The sequence below is a fragment of the Perognathus longimembris genome, chromosome 4, assembly GCF_023159225.1.
Source record: "Perognathus longimembris pacificus isolate PPM17 chromosome 4, ASM2315922v1, whole genome shotgun sequence".
NCBI classification, from domain to species: domain Eukaryota; kingdom Metazoa; phylum Chordata; class Mammalia; order Rodentia; family Heteromyidae; genus Perognathus; species Perognathus longimembris.
In genome coordinates this window covers 63,955,478-63,971,581 of record NC_063164.1, presented here as the reverse complement: position 1 = coordinate 63,971,581, position 16,104 = coordinate 63,955,478, and the positions used below count along the sequence as shown (strand labels likewise).

General features: G+C 37.9%; 1 protein-coding gene across 1 annotated transcript in view; it reads right to left on the bottom strand.

Annotated features, from left to right (window-relative positions):
• The window catches only part of LOC125350655 (cytohesin 1 interacting protein), a 35,115-nt gene extending 21,161 nt beyond the window's left edge, over positions 1 to 13,954 (bottom strand). The window contains exons 1-3 of the mRNA XM_048345441.1: positions 13,700 to 13,954; positions 2,206 to 2,255; positions 1,941 to 1,995 (exon numbers count right to left, since the gene is read on the bottom strand). Coding sequence (XP_048201398.1) covers positions 1,941 to 1,995; positions 2,206 to 2,255; positions 13,700 to 13,873 — 279 coding nt within the window. The 5' untranslated portion in view covers positions 13,874 to 13,954. The remainder of the gene's footprint in view (positions 1 to 1,940; positions 1,996 to 2,205; positions 2,256 to 13,699) is intronic.
• Between the last annotated feature and the right edge of the window lie 2,150 nt (positions 13,955 to 16,104).

Sequence of the window (16,104 nt, the reverse complement as noted above, 5' to 3'; positions counted from 1 at the left end):
CTGTCTGATGGATTTCAACAATTATTGTAGTAAATTATAGACATCACTAAATTTCTAGGTAGTAGAGGTGAGAAGGTAGAAGTCTTTTCTCCTGTAACCTTCTGCTTGTCCTTTCCATTTTGTTTCTATTATAGTAAACCATGTCTTATGTAGCAGTTTCCTGTTCCTGATCTTAAAAACTCACTGGGTTTCCATTTGGGTTCTGATATCATTTCCATATTTTCTAAAAGCAGAACCAAAGCTAAAATCTAAATTCTTATGTGTAGTATGAGAATATAATTATGCAAAATACATCTACAGGAAATACAAAAGTACTGTGCTTAGGCTACTACTGTTGTACTTAATTAGACTGGATTTTATTGAACTTCATTTACAATCTTTACAAATATAGTCATGTAAAAGCAGTCAATAAGAAATTAAAATGTTAGCAATTGGGGCTGGGGATATGGCCTAGTGGCAAGAGTGCTTGCCTCCTCTACATGAGGCCCTGGGTTCAATTCCCCAGCACCACATATACAGAAAATGGCCAGAGGGGGCGCTGTGGCTCAAGTGGCAGAGTGCTAGCCTTGAGCAAAAAGAAGCCAGGGACAGTGCTCAGGCCCTGAGTCCAAGCCCCAGGACTGGCCAAAAAAAAAAAAAAATGTTAGCAATTGCATTGATACCTACAAAGACTATTTGAAAAACCTTCCTGCAGCATGAAGAAATGTGTAAGCAAGTGCAAAGGAGGTCCTTAAGAGTCTTTTGTTTGTTTGTTTGTGTCCACTAAGAACTGAACGCAGGGTCTATACATGTTTGCTTTTATGGGATAAGGATTAGACTCAAGCCTCATGCATGCTCTACAACAAAGCCACAAGCCCAATCCTACTTTATCAAATAATAATTGTAAAAAAAAATTGTCACAAAGTACTAAGTATAAAGTTTTATTAGGAAAGCAATTGATACAAATTTCTAATTATATCCAAAAGAAATATTTGTTATTACTAGTAACAAGAATTGCAAGCCAGGAACTGGTAGTTCATGCCTCTAATCCTAGCTACTCAGGAGGCTGAGATCTGAGGATCATGTTTCAAAGTCAGCCTGGACAGAAAAGTCCATGAGACTCTTATCTCTAAGTAACCACCAGAAAACCAGAAGAAGCAGTGCTGTGGCTCAAGTCATAGAGCACTAGTCTTGAGTTGAAGAGCTCAGGGACAACACCAAAGCCCAGAGTTCAAGCCTCATACCTAACCAAAAAAAAAAAAAATACTCAAACAAGCCAGAATTGCACACAACACACACACACACACACACACACACACACACACACACACACACCCATACACACACACACTCCATGTGCAGATAAAGCCTTTCAAGTTTTTCTTAAATGCTAAAGATTTAGAATTGGCCAGGCACCAGTGGTTCATGCTTGTAATCCTAGCTACTCAGAAGGCTAAGGATTGTGATTCTAAGCTAGCCAGGGCAAGAAGTCTGTGAGAAGAGGTGCTGTAGCGCAAGTGGTAGAGCACTAGCCTTGAGTATAAACAGCTCAGGGACAGCTTCTGAGCCAAAAAAGAAAGAAACGATGTAGAACTTTATACACAGACTAAGCATATGACCATACAAACACATAAAATACACATCTGTAGAATGTATTTCACTCTTCTTCTTAAGACCCAGATGAAGTCAAATACTTCTGTTCAATATTGGACAGAAGACAGACTGAAAATACTCAGCACAAGAACCTGATCACATGTCAGAAGTAGTATCTTATCAGCTTCAGTATTTTCTTTCCTTGCTAGTTGATTCTCAAAACACTGAAAAAATGCCAAGTACAGACAGCCATACTCCGAATAAAATTCAGTCTCCATAATTTTCAAACCCTGCCCTAGAGTCATTATTATCATGATAATACTAGTCACATTCATCCTTGAAGTCTGAAAAATGGGGAAACTGCCCACCTGAATTTCAAATCCAAACATTCCGTTGTCTTGCTTTTCCAGAGAAACGAGCTTCCTGTAACAGAAGTTAAAAATAAAACTGCATGATATCCACTTATCACATTTGTCATTAAAAACCATCACAATATAAAATAGCATTTATATAAATTATAGAATATTGGATGTGGGGGGAAGTGGGTGGGTGTATGCCTGTGTGTCAACAGGCTAAAGAACTATATTCCTAAATATTACAGTAAAACATTAAAAAACAAATGAATCATTTTACCTTTGAGACCATGAAAAGTCACCCAGAGAACTTGATCTTGTCAATGCAAGCTGAAAAATATAGAAAGTGTACAGTTACTTTAAGTTCCTGAAGACAGTCTATAAAGTATTCTAAATCATAAAGGACTTTTCTTTTTATCACTTTCCTTGTCCCAGATCTTGGGAAGTTTATAGAGAAAGGCAGTAATTTCCATTTTCCCATGATGGTGAGGGAGAGTTGGGAATGAGGACTTTCAGACATTCTATTTAAGATTAGTAGAAGTTCAGACAGTAATACACTGTGACAAGAGTTTACTCTAAGGCTTCTAACAACTACCTCATTTCTGATTTGTATTAAAAATAGCCCCTGAAAAATTAAGTATATCAATTTATAATTATACTGAAATCCAAAGAAAAAGAATATCTATAGAAATACACAAAGTCCAAATACTTAGAAATGTGGGTAGATGCTGGTGGAAATTTATGGTAGTATTTCAACATATGATTACTTTTAAAAGCTTTTAAAAAATTCCTAAAGAATGAACTTACATACAGAAACATCAGGCAACATCAGACTCAAAACCCCAGTTCTCTTTGATTTATTTTTCCAATAGTTTGGAAAGAATTTAGTGAGCTAAGCAAGGATAAAGATTTCAAAATGACAGAAATATCACCTTTAATCTACTCCACACTTTTTTTTTGGCAGTCCTAGGGCTTACTCTCAGGGCCTGGGGGTCTGTCCAGGCACCTCTCTATGCTCAAGACTAGCTCTCTAACTACTTGAGCCACAGCACTACTCTGGCTTTTACTGTTTATGTGGTACTCAGGAATTGAACCTAGGACTTCATGAATGCTAGGCAAGCACTCTACCACTAAGCCACATTCCCACTCCCAATCTTCTCCACATTTGGGGGGAAAATCATATGAACACCAGCTTTCAGGATATATTCTACAATTATATACAGGAGAGAAGACAAGAAAGGGTAACACTTGACTTTTTAGGGGATTCCAGCTAGCAATTGTGAGGTTTATTATTGTTAGGTTTTTGTTATGATTTGCTTTTCTATTTTGTCAGTTTGGGGATTGTTTAAAAATATTAATTACTAGTTAGCTGTTTCTCAAGTGTGGTTCAAGGGTTTTAGATATAAGTTTATGCCACCACCTAAACTATGGTATTTAACTGCCAGCTTAATATGATTCTGTGTGTATATATATATATATGTATATGTGTATATATATGGATACACACATATATATGGACACACTTATGTATGGACATACACACACATATATATGGACACATATATATGGACTCACACATATATGGACAAACATATATGCCTCTATATAGACATACATACATACAAACACACATATATATACATATTTATAAATATATATATATATATATCCCCATACAGGAAAGAGAATACAGAAAGTATCACATCTTATCTAAGCAAGTCAGTCCAGATACAATAAGAAGAAGAAACCAAAAGTAACATGAGTAGACTAAACTAATGCATGCATAGCAAGTTGCACAAAAGCCTACATTACTGCTACCTACCAAATGCCAGTCGTTTCACAAAATTTCTGGGAATGTCCCAGTGTTAAGAATTCTGCAACTCACCTAAAGAACCCCATAGACTCGAATGTAAACTGGTTCAGCCACTCTGGCAAGCAGTATGGAGATTCCTCAGAAGGCTAAATATAGAACTCCCCTATGACCCAGCAGCCCCACTTTTGGGTATCTATCCAAAAGACCAACAACAAAATCACAGTAATGCCACCAGCGCAACAATGTTCATCGCAGCACAATTTGTCATAGCTAGAATCTGGAACCAACCCAGATGCCCCTCAGTAGACGAATGGATCAGGAAAATGTGGTACATGTACACAATGGAATTTTATGCCTCTATCAGAAAGAATGACATTGCCCCATTTGTAAGGAAATGGAAGGACTTGGAAAAAAATTATACTAAGTGAAGTGAGCCAGACCCAAATAAACATGGACTCTATGGTCTCCCTTATTGGGAATAATGAGTACAGGTTTAGGCAAGTCATAGCAGAGAGTCACAAGAGCCCAATAGCTATACCCTTATGAACACATAAGATGATGCTAAGTGAAATGAACTCCATGTTATGGAAATGATTGTTATATCACAGTTGTAACTACTTTCAACGTCCCATCTGTATCTGTAGCTTCTATTATTGATGATGTTCTTTTATCAGCTTCCTGTGGTTGTACCTACACTATCTCTGTAATCTTATCTGAGTATATTGGAAACTGTATATACTGGTATTACAAGTACTAGGAAATTGAAAGGGAACACCAAAATTGAGAGACACAGGGTAAAAAAAGACAAACAACTACAAAAGCAATACTTGCAAAACTGTTTGGTATAAGTGAACTGAACACCTCAGGGGGGGAAAGGGAAAGGGGGAGGAGTGGGGGATATGAGGGACAAGGTAACAAACAGTACAAGAAATGTATCCAGGGGCTGGGGATATGGCCTAGTGGCAAGAGTGCCTGCCTCATATACATGAGGCCCTGGGTTCGATTCCCCAGCACCACATATACAGAAAATGGCCAGAAGTGGCGCTGTGGCTCAAGTGGCAGAGTGCTAGCCTTGAGCAAAAGGAAGCCAGGGACAGTGCTCAGGCCCTGAGTCCAAGGCCCAGGACTGGCCAAAAAAAAAAAAAAAAAAAAAAAAAGAAATGTATCCAATGCCTAACATATGAAACTGTAACCTCTCTGTACATCAGTTTGATAATAAAAATTTGGAGAAAAAAAAAAGAACCCCATAGACTCTACCCCCAAGCTACTAGAGCTGATCCAAAACTTTGGCAAAGTTGCAGGATATAAAATAAACCTTCAAAAATCAATGGCCTTTCTCTATGCTAACAACCCGAAGACCGAGGCTGAAATCAGGAAAGCAACTCCTTTTGTAATAGCCCCAAAAACCATAAAATACCTAGGAATAACCTTAACCAAAGAAGTGAAAGACCTCTTTGATGAGAACTTTAAAAGCTTGAAAAACGAAATTAAGTCAGAACTAAGGAAATAGAAAAACCTCCCATGCTCCTGGATTGGGAGGATTAATATAATCAAAATGGCAATATTGCCAAGGCTATCTACAAATTCAATGCAATATCCATTAATATCCCAACACCATTTTTTAATAAAATAGAGGAAGCAATCCTGAAATTCATATGGAACAATAAAAGACCTAGAATAGCAAAAACAATCCTAAGCAGAAAGAACAGTGCTGGAGGAATTACAATACCCAACTTCAAGCTGTATTATAAAGCTATAGTAATAAAAACAGCTTGGTATTGGCACCGCAACAGGCCTGAAGACCAATGGAACAGAATTGAAGACCCAGAAATGAACCTACAGAACTATGCCTACTTAATCATTGATAAAGGAGCTAAAACAATAGTTTGGAAGAAAGATAGACTCTTTAACAAATGGTGCTGGCAAAATTGGTTCAACACATGCAACAAACTAACAGTAGATCCTTATATATCACCTTACACCAAAATCACTTCCAAATGGATTAAAGACCTCGAAATCAAAACAGACACCCTGAAAACACTAAAGGAAGGAGTAGGAGAAACACTTGGGCTCCTTGGCACAGGACAGACCTTCCTTAACAAAGACCCAGAAAGGCTACAAATCAAAGAAATGTTGGACAAATGGGACTGCATCAAACTGCAGAGCTTCTGCACGGCAAAGGACATAGCTCACAAGATAAACAGAAAGCTCACAGATTGGGAGAAGATCTTTACCGGCCATTCAACGGACAAAGGCCTCATATCTAAAATATATGCAGAACTAAAAAAATTACCTTCCTCCAAAACAAAACCACAAAGAACCAATAGCCCCCTCATCAAGTGGGCTAAAGACTTACAAAGAGACTTCTCTAATGAGAAAATGAGAATGGCCAAGAGACATATGAAAAAGTGCTCTACATCACTGGCCATAAAAGAAATGCAAATCAAAACAACATTGAGATTCCATCTCACCACAGTAAGAATGTCATATATCAAGAAAACTAACAATAACAATTGTTGGAGGGGATGTGGCCAAAAGGGAACCCTACTTCATTGTTGGTGGGAATGTAAACTGGTTCAGCCACTCTGGCAAGCACTATGGAGATCCCTCAGAAGGCTAAATATAGAACTCCCTTATGACCCAGCAACCCCACTTTGGGGTATCTATCCAAAAAACCACAAACAAAATCACAGTAAAGCCACCAGCACAACAATGTTCATCGCAGCTCAATTTGTCATAGCTAGAATCTGGAACCAACCCAGATGCCCCTTAGTAGACGAATGGATCAGGAAAATGTGGTACATATACACAACGGAATTTTATGCCTCTATCAGAAAGAATGGCATTGCCCCATTTGTAAGGAAATGGAAGGACTTAGAAAAAATTATACTAAGTGAAGTGAGCCAGATCCAAATAAACATGGACTCTATGGTCTCCCTTTCTGGGAATAATTAGCAAAGGTTTAGGCAAGTCATAGCAGAGAGTCACAAGAGCTCAATAACTATACCCTTATGATCACATAAGATGATGCTAAGTGAAATGAACTCCATGTTATGGAAACTATTGTTATATCACAGTTGTAACTACTTTTAACGTCCCATGTGTAGCTGTAGCTTCTACTATTGATGATGTTCTTGTATCACCTTCCTGTGGTTGTATCTACACTATCTCTGTAATCTTCTCTGAGTATATTGGAAACCATCTATACTGGTATTAGAACTAGGAAAGTGAAAGGGAATACCAAAATCGAGAGACACAGGGTAAAAAAAGACAAACAACTACAAAAGCAATACTTGCAAGACTGTTTGGTGTAAGTGAACTGAACACCTCATGGGGGAAAGGGAAAGGGGGAGGAGGAAGGGGGGAATGAGGGACAAGGTAACAAACAGTACAAGAAATGTATCCAGGTCTGGGGATATAGCCTAGTGGCAAGAGTGCCTGCCTCGGATACACGAGGCCCTAGGTTCGATTCCCCAGCACCACATATACAGAAAACGGCCAGAAGCGGCGCTGTGGCTCAAGTGGCAGAGTGCTAGCCTTGAGCGGGAAGAAGCCAGGGACAGTGCTCAGGCCCTGAGTCCAAGGCCCAGGACTGGCCAAAAAAAAAAAAAAAAAAGAAATGTATCCAATGCCTAACGTATGAAACTGTAACCTCTCTGTACATCAGTTTGATAATAAAAATTTGGGAAAAAAAGAATTCTGCAACTCCTCAGTAAAATTAGTAGCCTCTATTATTGATGATATTCCTGTATCACTTTCCTGTGGTTGTGCCTACTCTATCTCTGTATCTTATCTGAGTACATTGGAAACCGGGTATACTGGTATTAGAACCAGGAAATTGGAAGGGATTACCAAAAATTCGTGTAATGTTTCTAGGTGCAATCTCATTCAACAGAATGAGTTTAAATCAGTTGGGTTTTGTTCTTCTGACAGCTCTGGAGATCAACTCAATAATATGCTGAAGGCCGAAACTAGATGTCTCAGGCCCACAAAGATGTACCATACTTTCTAAAAGCATCTGTTTCTGACTTACTAGGACAAACTGTGAAATGCCAATTGATATGGTTTGTTATGATCTGATATTGTTCTTGACATGTACTTTTAACAAGGATGGAGGACCATGCAACAATGTTAGTATGCTTCCTTCTGGTGAATGAGAGCAGTAAGCTTGATGTTTGCAAACATTCTCAATGACCCCTTATATTGTACTTGATAACTTTTTGTTATCTTTATCTGCTTGTCTTCTGCCATTAATTCAAGTTCTAAAGTACTTAGGTTGAATGTATTCAAATATGCAATCTATAATCAGGACTGAGGGTTATACTTTTAAACATTTCTTTTGCTATCCTGATTCATCATGTTATTTATTTATTATGCACAGGCTTATATGTATATATTTCTAGGAAGAGTATATTCAATCAAATATTTCACATGTGTAAGTAATCATCTGTAGTATTTGATCCTCTAGGGAATATACTTGTTTTATACTTTCTACCACAGTACAGAGCACAGAGCCTAGAATAGAACAGAACCCAAAATATAGCAAAATAGACACACAGAAATAAACTATTGGGCCAAAACAAATGAATAAAAAGGTCAAAGAACTAAGTTAAAACATTCACATTTAGGAGGAATGTGGTAAGATAATTTTGTCTTTCATTAAATCAAACCTTCCCAGGAAAATTCAAAGATGATCACAAAAATATGAGATGAAAACTTAAAATCTCAAATATATTAAATTTTTTTTTTTTTTTTTTTTTTTTTTTTTTGGCCAGTCCTGGGCCTTGGACTCAGGGCCTGAGCACTGTCCCTGGCTTCTTCCCGCTCAAGGCTAGCACTCTGCCACTTGAGCCACAGCGCCGCTTCTGGCCGTTTTCTGCATATGTGGTGCTGGGGAATCGAACCTAGGGCCTCGTGTATCCGAGGCAGGCACTCTTGCCACTAGCTATATCCCCAGCCCCTATATTAAATTTTTTAATAAGATGAAAGACAAAGAAAACAATAAGAAGTATAGGAATACCAAAATTGAAAGTAAGATAGGAATGTCTTAATCCATAACTGCTAAATGAATGAATGGCAGAATAATTAATAATTTATTTTCCAAACTTCCAGCCTTTTCAAAGCATTAATACAAACCTCCAGACTGCTTCCAACATGCCCTCCAAATCAAAAATCATTTTGAATGGTCTCAAGTGTAAAATCTTTTAGGCTCACAAAACAGTCCACAGTTCTGTATGGAGAAAAAATTCATTTCTCCCCTCCTTCTACTTTTTCTGTTTAGATAACCAACTAAACATGAAAAATATTTGCCTGACACAACAGGAGAAACATGGTGCAAATTCAATTCCTCTGGTAACTGACTCATTTAAATTATCAGTCACACGCACAACAATTGCAGACCGAGACAAATTATCACTCATTTACCATTCTGGATTAGCAAATGGTCTGTTTAAGGCACCTTAAATATAAATGCAAAGGAATTATAAAAATTAGGCACTACTAAATTCTCTGATGCAAATATCACATCTTGAAACAGAGTCTTAATTTTTTTTTTTTTCTGTCTGAGCTGTCAGACTAAGGAGATCTAGAAAGAAATAGACTGGAAGCTCGGTCTACCTCACTGACCAAAATATTTGCCTAAGTGACATGTACAATGTCCAATTTCTTATTGGGTCTTACAGTTTTAGTTTTCCCTGTTCCCCTTTCCCTAGGGTCAGCACCCTATGTAAAGAAAGAACTAGTGGTATCAGAGACCCCCCACCCCCCACTCTCTCAGGCAGAGGCTTTGCTGACTTAGGGTGATGTCATGAAAACTCATGAATGAGGGAATGGTGTGCAACTTACAGCATATGCTGGCAACAGCTGTCTTTTATTACACATTATCTAATATGAGAAGTCTAGGTTTAGCAATTTGGCAGTCTTGCAAACTACACATTCAGTTCTGACTGTTGAATACATAAAGCTCCTTAACTCCTCACTAGCCACTAATCTAGTGATGCCTGGGGTTGAATTTAGAATGGCTCTTCTCTTTTTAGTCAAGTGGCTTGAAAGATGAGGCATTAATATTCAAAGTGCAGTGTCTCTTGCAATGTTGTGATTCACAGGTTTCCCGTTAAGTGGGAAAGCAAGACCAAATACTGCAGCTGTCTGTTTGCAAACGAGAGGAGGAAACTTCACTGAGCCAGCTAGCTAGCCACTCTCTGAGCTCAGAGGTCAACGCTGTGACCACTTCTGGTAACTTAGACTGTTACTTCCTTGTCCCAGCTTCGCACTCATTTCCTGAAAAAGTTGTGGTGAGATAATGGGGGTGTACTGATTCATAGGTGGATGGGTTTTGTTTTGCTGTTACTGTTTGTGTCAAATGTTTCAAAATTATGTGCCCCTCTCTCTTTCAAGTCCCATATCTTTTCTCCAAGTGTTTCATGAAGACACCCTCAACTTTTTAGGTCAAGAGAGTTTGAATAGCAAGAATCACCAGTACCCAGAAATACAACAGAATAATAGAGTTGGCCTCCATGTCCTAAGTTGTAAGAGCCCTAAAAGAACCCAGCATCCCAGGAAGATCCCACTGTGGGCTGATGAACATCTTCTAGAATGGTTGGATATTGAATCACACAAGCCACAATATGGATCAGAGATATTTCTTAAATTCTTTCATAGTAGAGTGAAGATAGTTTCAACTTAAAAGCAAAATGAGAGGATGTAATTTGGGTGGGCACATAGGAACAGTGATGGTATGTGGTGGATGTGGAAGCAATAGTTCTGAGAAAGCTCCTGAGGGTAGAATGAAACCAGGTACTTGCATGTTACAGAGGGACTAGCATAAAAGCCTCAACCATAAGTCAGCAAAGCTTCTGCCTGAGAGAGTGGTCTGGGGGGCACTGACACCACTGGTCACATCTTAACATAGGGTTTCTGACTGTAGGGAAAGGGGCACAGGAAAAATTAATAATGTGCATGTGCTAAAATCAACTCTTAAAGAAATTCTGAGTGTAAATACCCAACTGATTTTGAAGAATAAGCCAAAACCAGAGACTCACCAATAGAGCTTTGCTGAAACAAGAGCCAACAAACATTAAAAGTATGAATTGTTGACATCAGCCCTCAAATTGTTGAAAATAACAGTGGGCCGAAAAACACCTGCTTCTGTGGTTGTCTCAGAGGGATCTTGTTGCCTGAAATTCAGTCAGTGCCAAAGGTGGTTATTCTCTAAAAATACCTTAGGAAGAATTGAACATCCATTTCCTGAAACGTTGAAATAAAGTCTCATTGATAACAAATGCTAAGAATCAGAAGTATCATGTTCAAAAGGTTTGGTTTTGGTTTGCTTTTTGTTTAAAGCAATTTTTATCTCAGTAAGAAAAAACTGTGTGAAGTATGGGAAGCCTAGTATGTAAAAGAAGATAAGACCAGGGGAAGAAAAGAACTATGCACAAATTTATTCGTGTAGGGCAGATTACACATGTAATTCATGTCTAACTTTCTCTTATTATTTATCTCCCAATTTTTCTCTTATTTCTTCTGATGCTAAGCACTGCCTTCCCTAATAATGTCCTACACTGCTCAATTATATTCCATGGATTTCTACAGTGGTTCAGTTAGCATCCATTCTCTACATCTCTAGATTTTGATTGTTGATTCAACCAAATACAAATTGAAAATGTTCAAAAAACCAAAAATAATACAGAATCCGTCCTGAATGTTTACCTTTTTCTTGTCATTCTCAAACAATACAATGTAACAACTGTTTACATAGTCTTCAAATTATGTGAATTAGGTAAGTAATCTAGAAATGACTACAAGTATGGAAGAGATACGCCAAGTACCAGTGACTCAGTTGAAATCTTAGCTACTCGGGAATCTGAGATCAGAAGACAGTGGTTCGAAGCCAGTTTGGGCAAGAATGTCTGTGAGACTCTAATCTCCAATTAACCATCAGAAAGCCAGGAGAGCTATGGTTCAAATGGCAGAACACTTTGCCTTAAGCAAAAATGCTCTGGGACAGTGCATGGGCCCTCAGCTCAAGTCCCAGGACCAGCACAAACAAAGTGTGTGAGAGGATATCTATAGTGTATAGGCAAACAACTGTTCTATTTTACACTGGGGATTTGAACATTCACGGTTTTGGAATCTGTGAGGAGTTCTGGAATTCATCTCAGTTGGATACCTAGGGACAATTGTATTGCCTTCTCAAGTGAAAGTTCTGCTATAGAACTCTGAGGTCTCCTACCTTTCTATACACATAGAGGATCCTCTTGATGAACTGAATATTGGGTCATTATATAAACCTGCTCCCAAGGCACCTGGACAATTCATCAGCATGAATTATTCTCTTGCTTCTGAATACAAAATATCCTTCAAGGTTGTTCTCAAAGATATATCATTGGCTGAGAGTGTTTATGTTGTGTTCCTTTGTATTAGTCCTATTCATCCTGCCACCTGAATTGTAAACCCTCTCCAGGCAGGAAACATGGCCTTCTAATCTCTGCTCTGCCTACCAGTAGCATAACGTCTTGTACTTTGTAGGTGCTCAGAAATTATCTGTTGCATTAGAGTAGCTGAGCTAAGAGAGAAAGGGGGGTGGGGCGGCGCTGAAAGAAGCTGCAAAAGCAAAGAACATAAAGCATAGAAAATTCCCATCCTGATTCAAAAAAATTCGCAGCATCCTTTCATAGTAGGTAGCCTCTACAAAAAAAAAAGTGAAATCATGACTGAATCAATAGAATGACATTTAGTTTGATAGCTTCATGCCAAATAGGAAAACAACTTTCTCTGAAAACTTAATAAAGACATTAGTATCTACCAGGCTGTTTCATTTTCAATAAGAATATAACTTGGTAGAAATGTTTACCAATATCTTAAACTTTACATCACAAACTTTTGGGATTGAGAAAGATCCAAATCCTGGCATCCTGTATCATTTTCTTCCTCTGTAAAAAAATCAAGAATCCACTTCTACACAGTACCCAGAAAAAAAAAAAAAAAAAAAAAAAAAAAAAACATGGCCTTCCCTTTACCTAGTGACTGTTAATCCTGAAATTAGAATTCAGAGGAACACAATATACACAGAGATGTAAGAGAAAAAATTAGCAACCTTTTTAAAATATTTTCTAAGTTCAAATATACATTTGAGAACTTACAACAAGTTTCATAAGCAAAGACAATATTTTCCTCCCTTCCTTAGGCATGTGCTCTACTCCTTAAGCCATGCTTCCAGCCTTATAAACAAAATCTTAAGCAATATATGAAATATCCTTTAGTTTATTAGACAAAGCAAAAAAAATCAGAATAATTTCAGTTAAATATGGACATTTTTCAAATGAGATTTCATCCATCAAAGAAAAAAAAGTACTCCACAATAAGATTTTTTAAAACAAACCTAGACTAGTGGCACATGCTTTGAACCCTAACAGCATGAGTGCGAGGTCAATCTGGGTTATAGAGATCCTGAATCAAACAAGAAAGAAAGATAGAAAAGAAAAAGTCATTGTTTAGCTTTAATGAATACATGGGGCATGTCAATTTCTGTCTTGGTGCTCATATCCTTATTTAAGTAGTATAAAGATGGGTGTATTATTGTTTTCATTGTAGGTGGATGAAAGGACCCTGAGTTCAGGAAAGGCAAGTGACTTTCTCAAGAGCCTACAGCTATTAAATATCCCACCGATGTTCTACCTGGAACTCGCTCAAAAGATCTTACTTCCCAACAGCATGGAGTAGGTGCCAGTGCCCCAGCAATGAAGATGGTGCTTAATGAATAAAATGCATCTGTTAGAAGAATCTTCTCTGACTGTAAAGTAAAAGGATTATGAAAGATTGGGAGTGAAAGAACCAATAATTAATCTCAGCCACTAACTCCAAAGTTTCTGAAATGACATTGTTAGTAGAAAGTCAGACAGACACACCATTCCACTCTCAAGAGAACCCATACACACTATGAGGTGCAAACCAGCTCTCCTACCTGTTTTCGTCCCCGAGGTAAAGTCGCCACTGTATCTGCCAGCACTTGAAGCCTTCTGTTATCCTCCATGGTGAGTGTGCCCGTGAGCGTGAAGTAAGATTTACAAGAGGGTCCAGGGCAGTAGTCCAAATTGCCATTCCTGCTTTGTTGTTGCATGAGCCTTTGTAAAGACATGGTGAATAAAGACAAGGTTAGTCCAGCTAGCACATGCTCAAGTGGCCTTGCAAATGGGGGAAACTAAATGCACAACCCTCAGACAAGCAATCAAAAATAGAAAAGCAGAGAGAAACCATGTGACTTCTGTGGTTTGAGGTACTTGTTACACAAACCCTATGCTGCAGTGCACTCCCATTACCCAATGTTTTGTGTTTTTTTAAGCTCCTTAGCCTCAAACTAATTCTTTATGATGTTAAAAAAAATTGACTTACTTTTTTCTCCTTTAAACAGTCGCAACTTTTATGCTTTCAGGCTTTTATGGTTAAATGTGCTCAAAACATCATCAGCCATTTTTTTTTAAAGAAGGGGTTTTCCCCCAAGTTCTATAACCTTTCCCCATGTATCCTCTTATTTAACACTAGGAATATAATGTTAAAGTCAGAATGTGCTAACATTCAGTTCTTGTGAGCGTGAGCAAGAATGACAGGTGCTGGACGTAATGTTCCCCCATAAGACCTTGTAATGTGCTTTCTCCAGAGTACACCCTGGCTCATTATGTTCATCCAAAAGACATTCTTGTGTCACTTTAGCTGTACACATTCAGCATTTTTCTGGTTGCCCTTCTATTCTGTCATTAATAGTTATACACAACCTTTACAATATGAAGAAAAAGGCAAAATTGTACATTAAAGACATACTGTTGACCCACTTTACACTGGACCGAGAAAAGAATGGAGTGCTCATCAAGTAACAGGCTGGGTACTGTGTCTCATGCATATAATTCTAGCTGCTCAGAAGGCTGAGATTTGAGGATCTGAATTCAAAGCCAGCCTGGGCAGGAAATTACAAGGAAACTCATCTCCAATTAACCAGCAAAAAAAATTAGACTAGACACTGGGCTCAAGTAGAGTATCAGCTGTGAGAGCATGTGGCGTTCAGTTCAAGTCCCAGTAATAAAAAGCAAAACAAAACAGGTAAAGCAAAATTGCACATGGATTTTCTAATTGGTCTCTGCAAGTACACGAGTTTAAGATATTGTCACAGGGTACTCAAAAATCAAGGAATTTTTTTAAAAAATTGTTTTTGAGCAGAGGTCATGGGTAGGTAGGTTTTTTGCTTTGTTGGTCCTGGGACTTGAACTCAGGGCCAGGTACTGTCCCTGAGCTCTTTTGCTTAAGGCTAGTGCTCCAGCACCATAAGCCACAGCACCACTTCCATTTTTGGGGGGAGGGGAGCAGTGCTAATTTGGAGATAAGAGTCTCAAAGGGACTTTTCAGGCCAGGCTGGCTTTGAACCTCAGACATCAGCCATCTGAGTAGCGAGAATTACAGTTGTGAGACACTGGCACCCAGCTATGGGTAGGTAATTTTGAGTGACTTGGTCTTGAGAAGGAGAAGGGTAGGCAGGTAAAAGGGAAAACCAAAGCAAAAGTGAAAAAGAAGTTTGTCTGTAGCACAAAAGTCAGGTGTGCTTTTAAATATCATTCTGAATGTCAACACTGGAATTTAAAAGCATTAGACTTTGAGCTAAAATAATGTGTATACTGGAAGTCAAGGTGAATTTAGCTCAAGAAAAACCTGTCAAATATAAATTGTAAGATATTTGAAGTGTTAAAATCTCCAGTGTGCTCCAAAAGATGGAACCAACTCTGCAATTTTGAATCCATATTATAGTATGACTTACTGCTACTCTAATTGGATTGTAATATGGGCAAAATGATCTTCCTCCCAAACATACCAAGATCCAAGTCAGAGATTACAAATGCCTTTAGGGGATATATATGTTTGCATTATGTATGTGCATGTGTACATGTTACACCTTATACGTATATATAATAATATTTGTATATAATTAACAAATGCATGTATGTATTGTATACATGTTATATGTGTATACATATATGTATGCATATATATGTACTATACACAGATTGATTTTAAAAAATAATTCCAAGCTATGAGGCATGGTATAATTTAAAACAACAATATTACAAAGCTAACACATGAATCTTTTAAACAAATTAAATGGAAACTAAGGCGTCATAGGCCAACTGACATACCAAGATATATACATGAGTACTAAAATTGAACCAATTCAGAGTTATAGCTATTGTAAGCTGTATACTACAGAAGTCAACACCTCAATAAAGAAATTTCAGAAATTATTGTTTAATTTATGGACTATGCTTAATATGCAACAATTTTCAAATCATAGGCTCATTGAATATAAAATCTAAGGCAAAGGCAGAT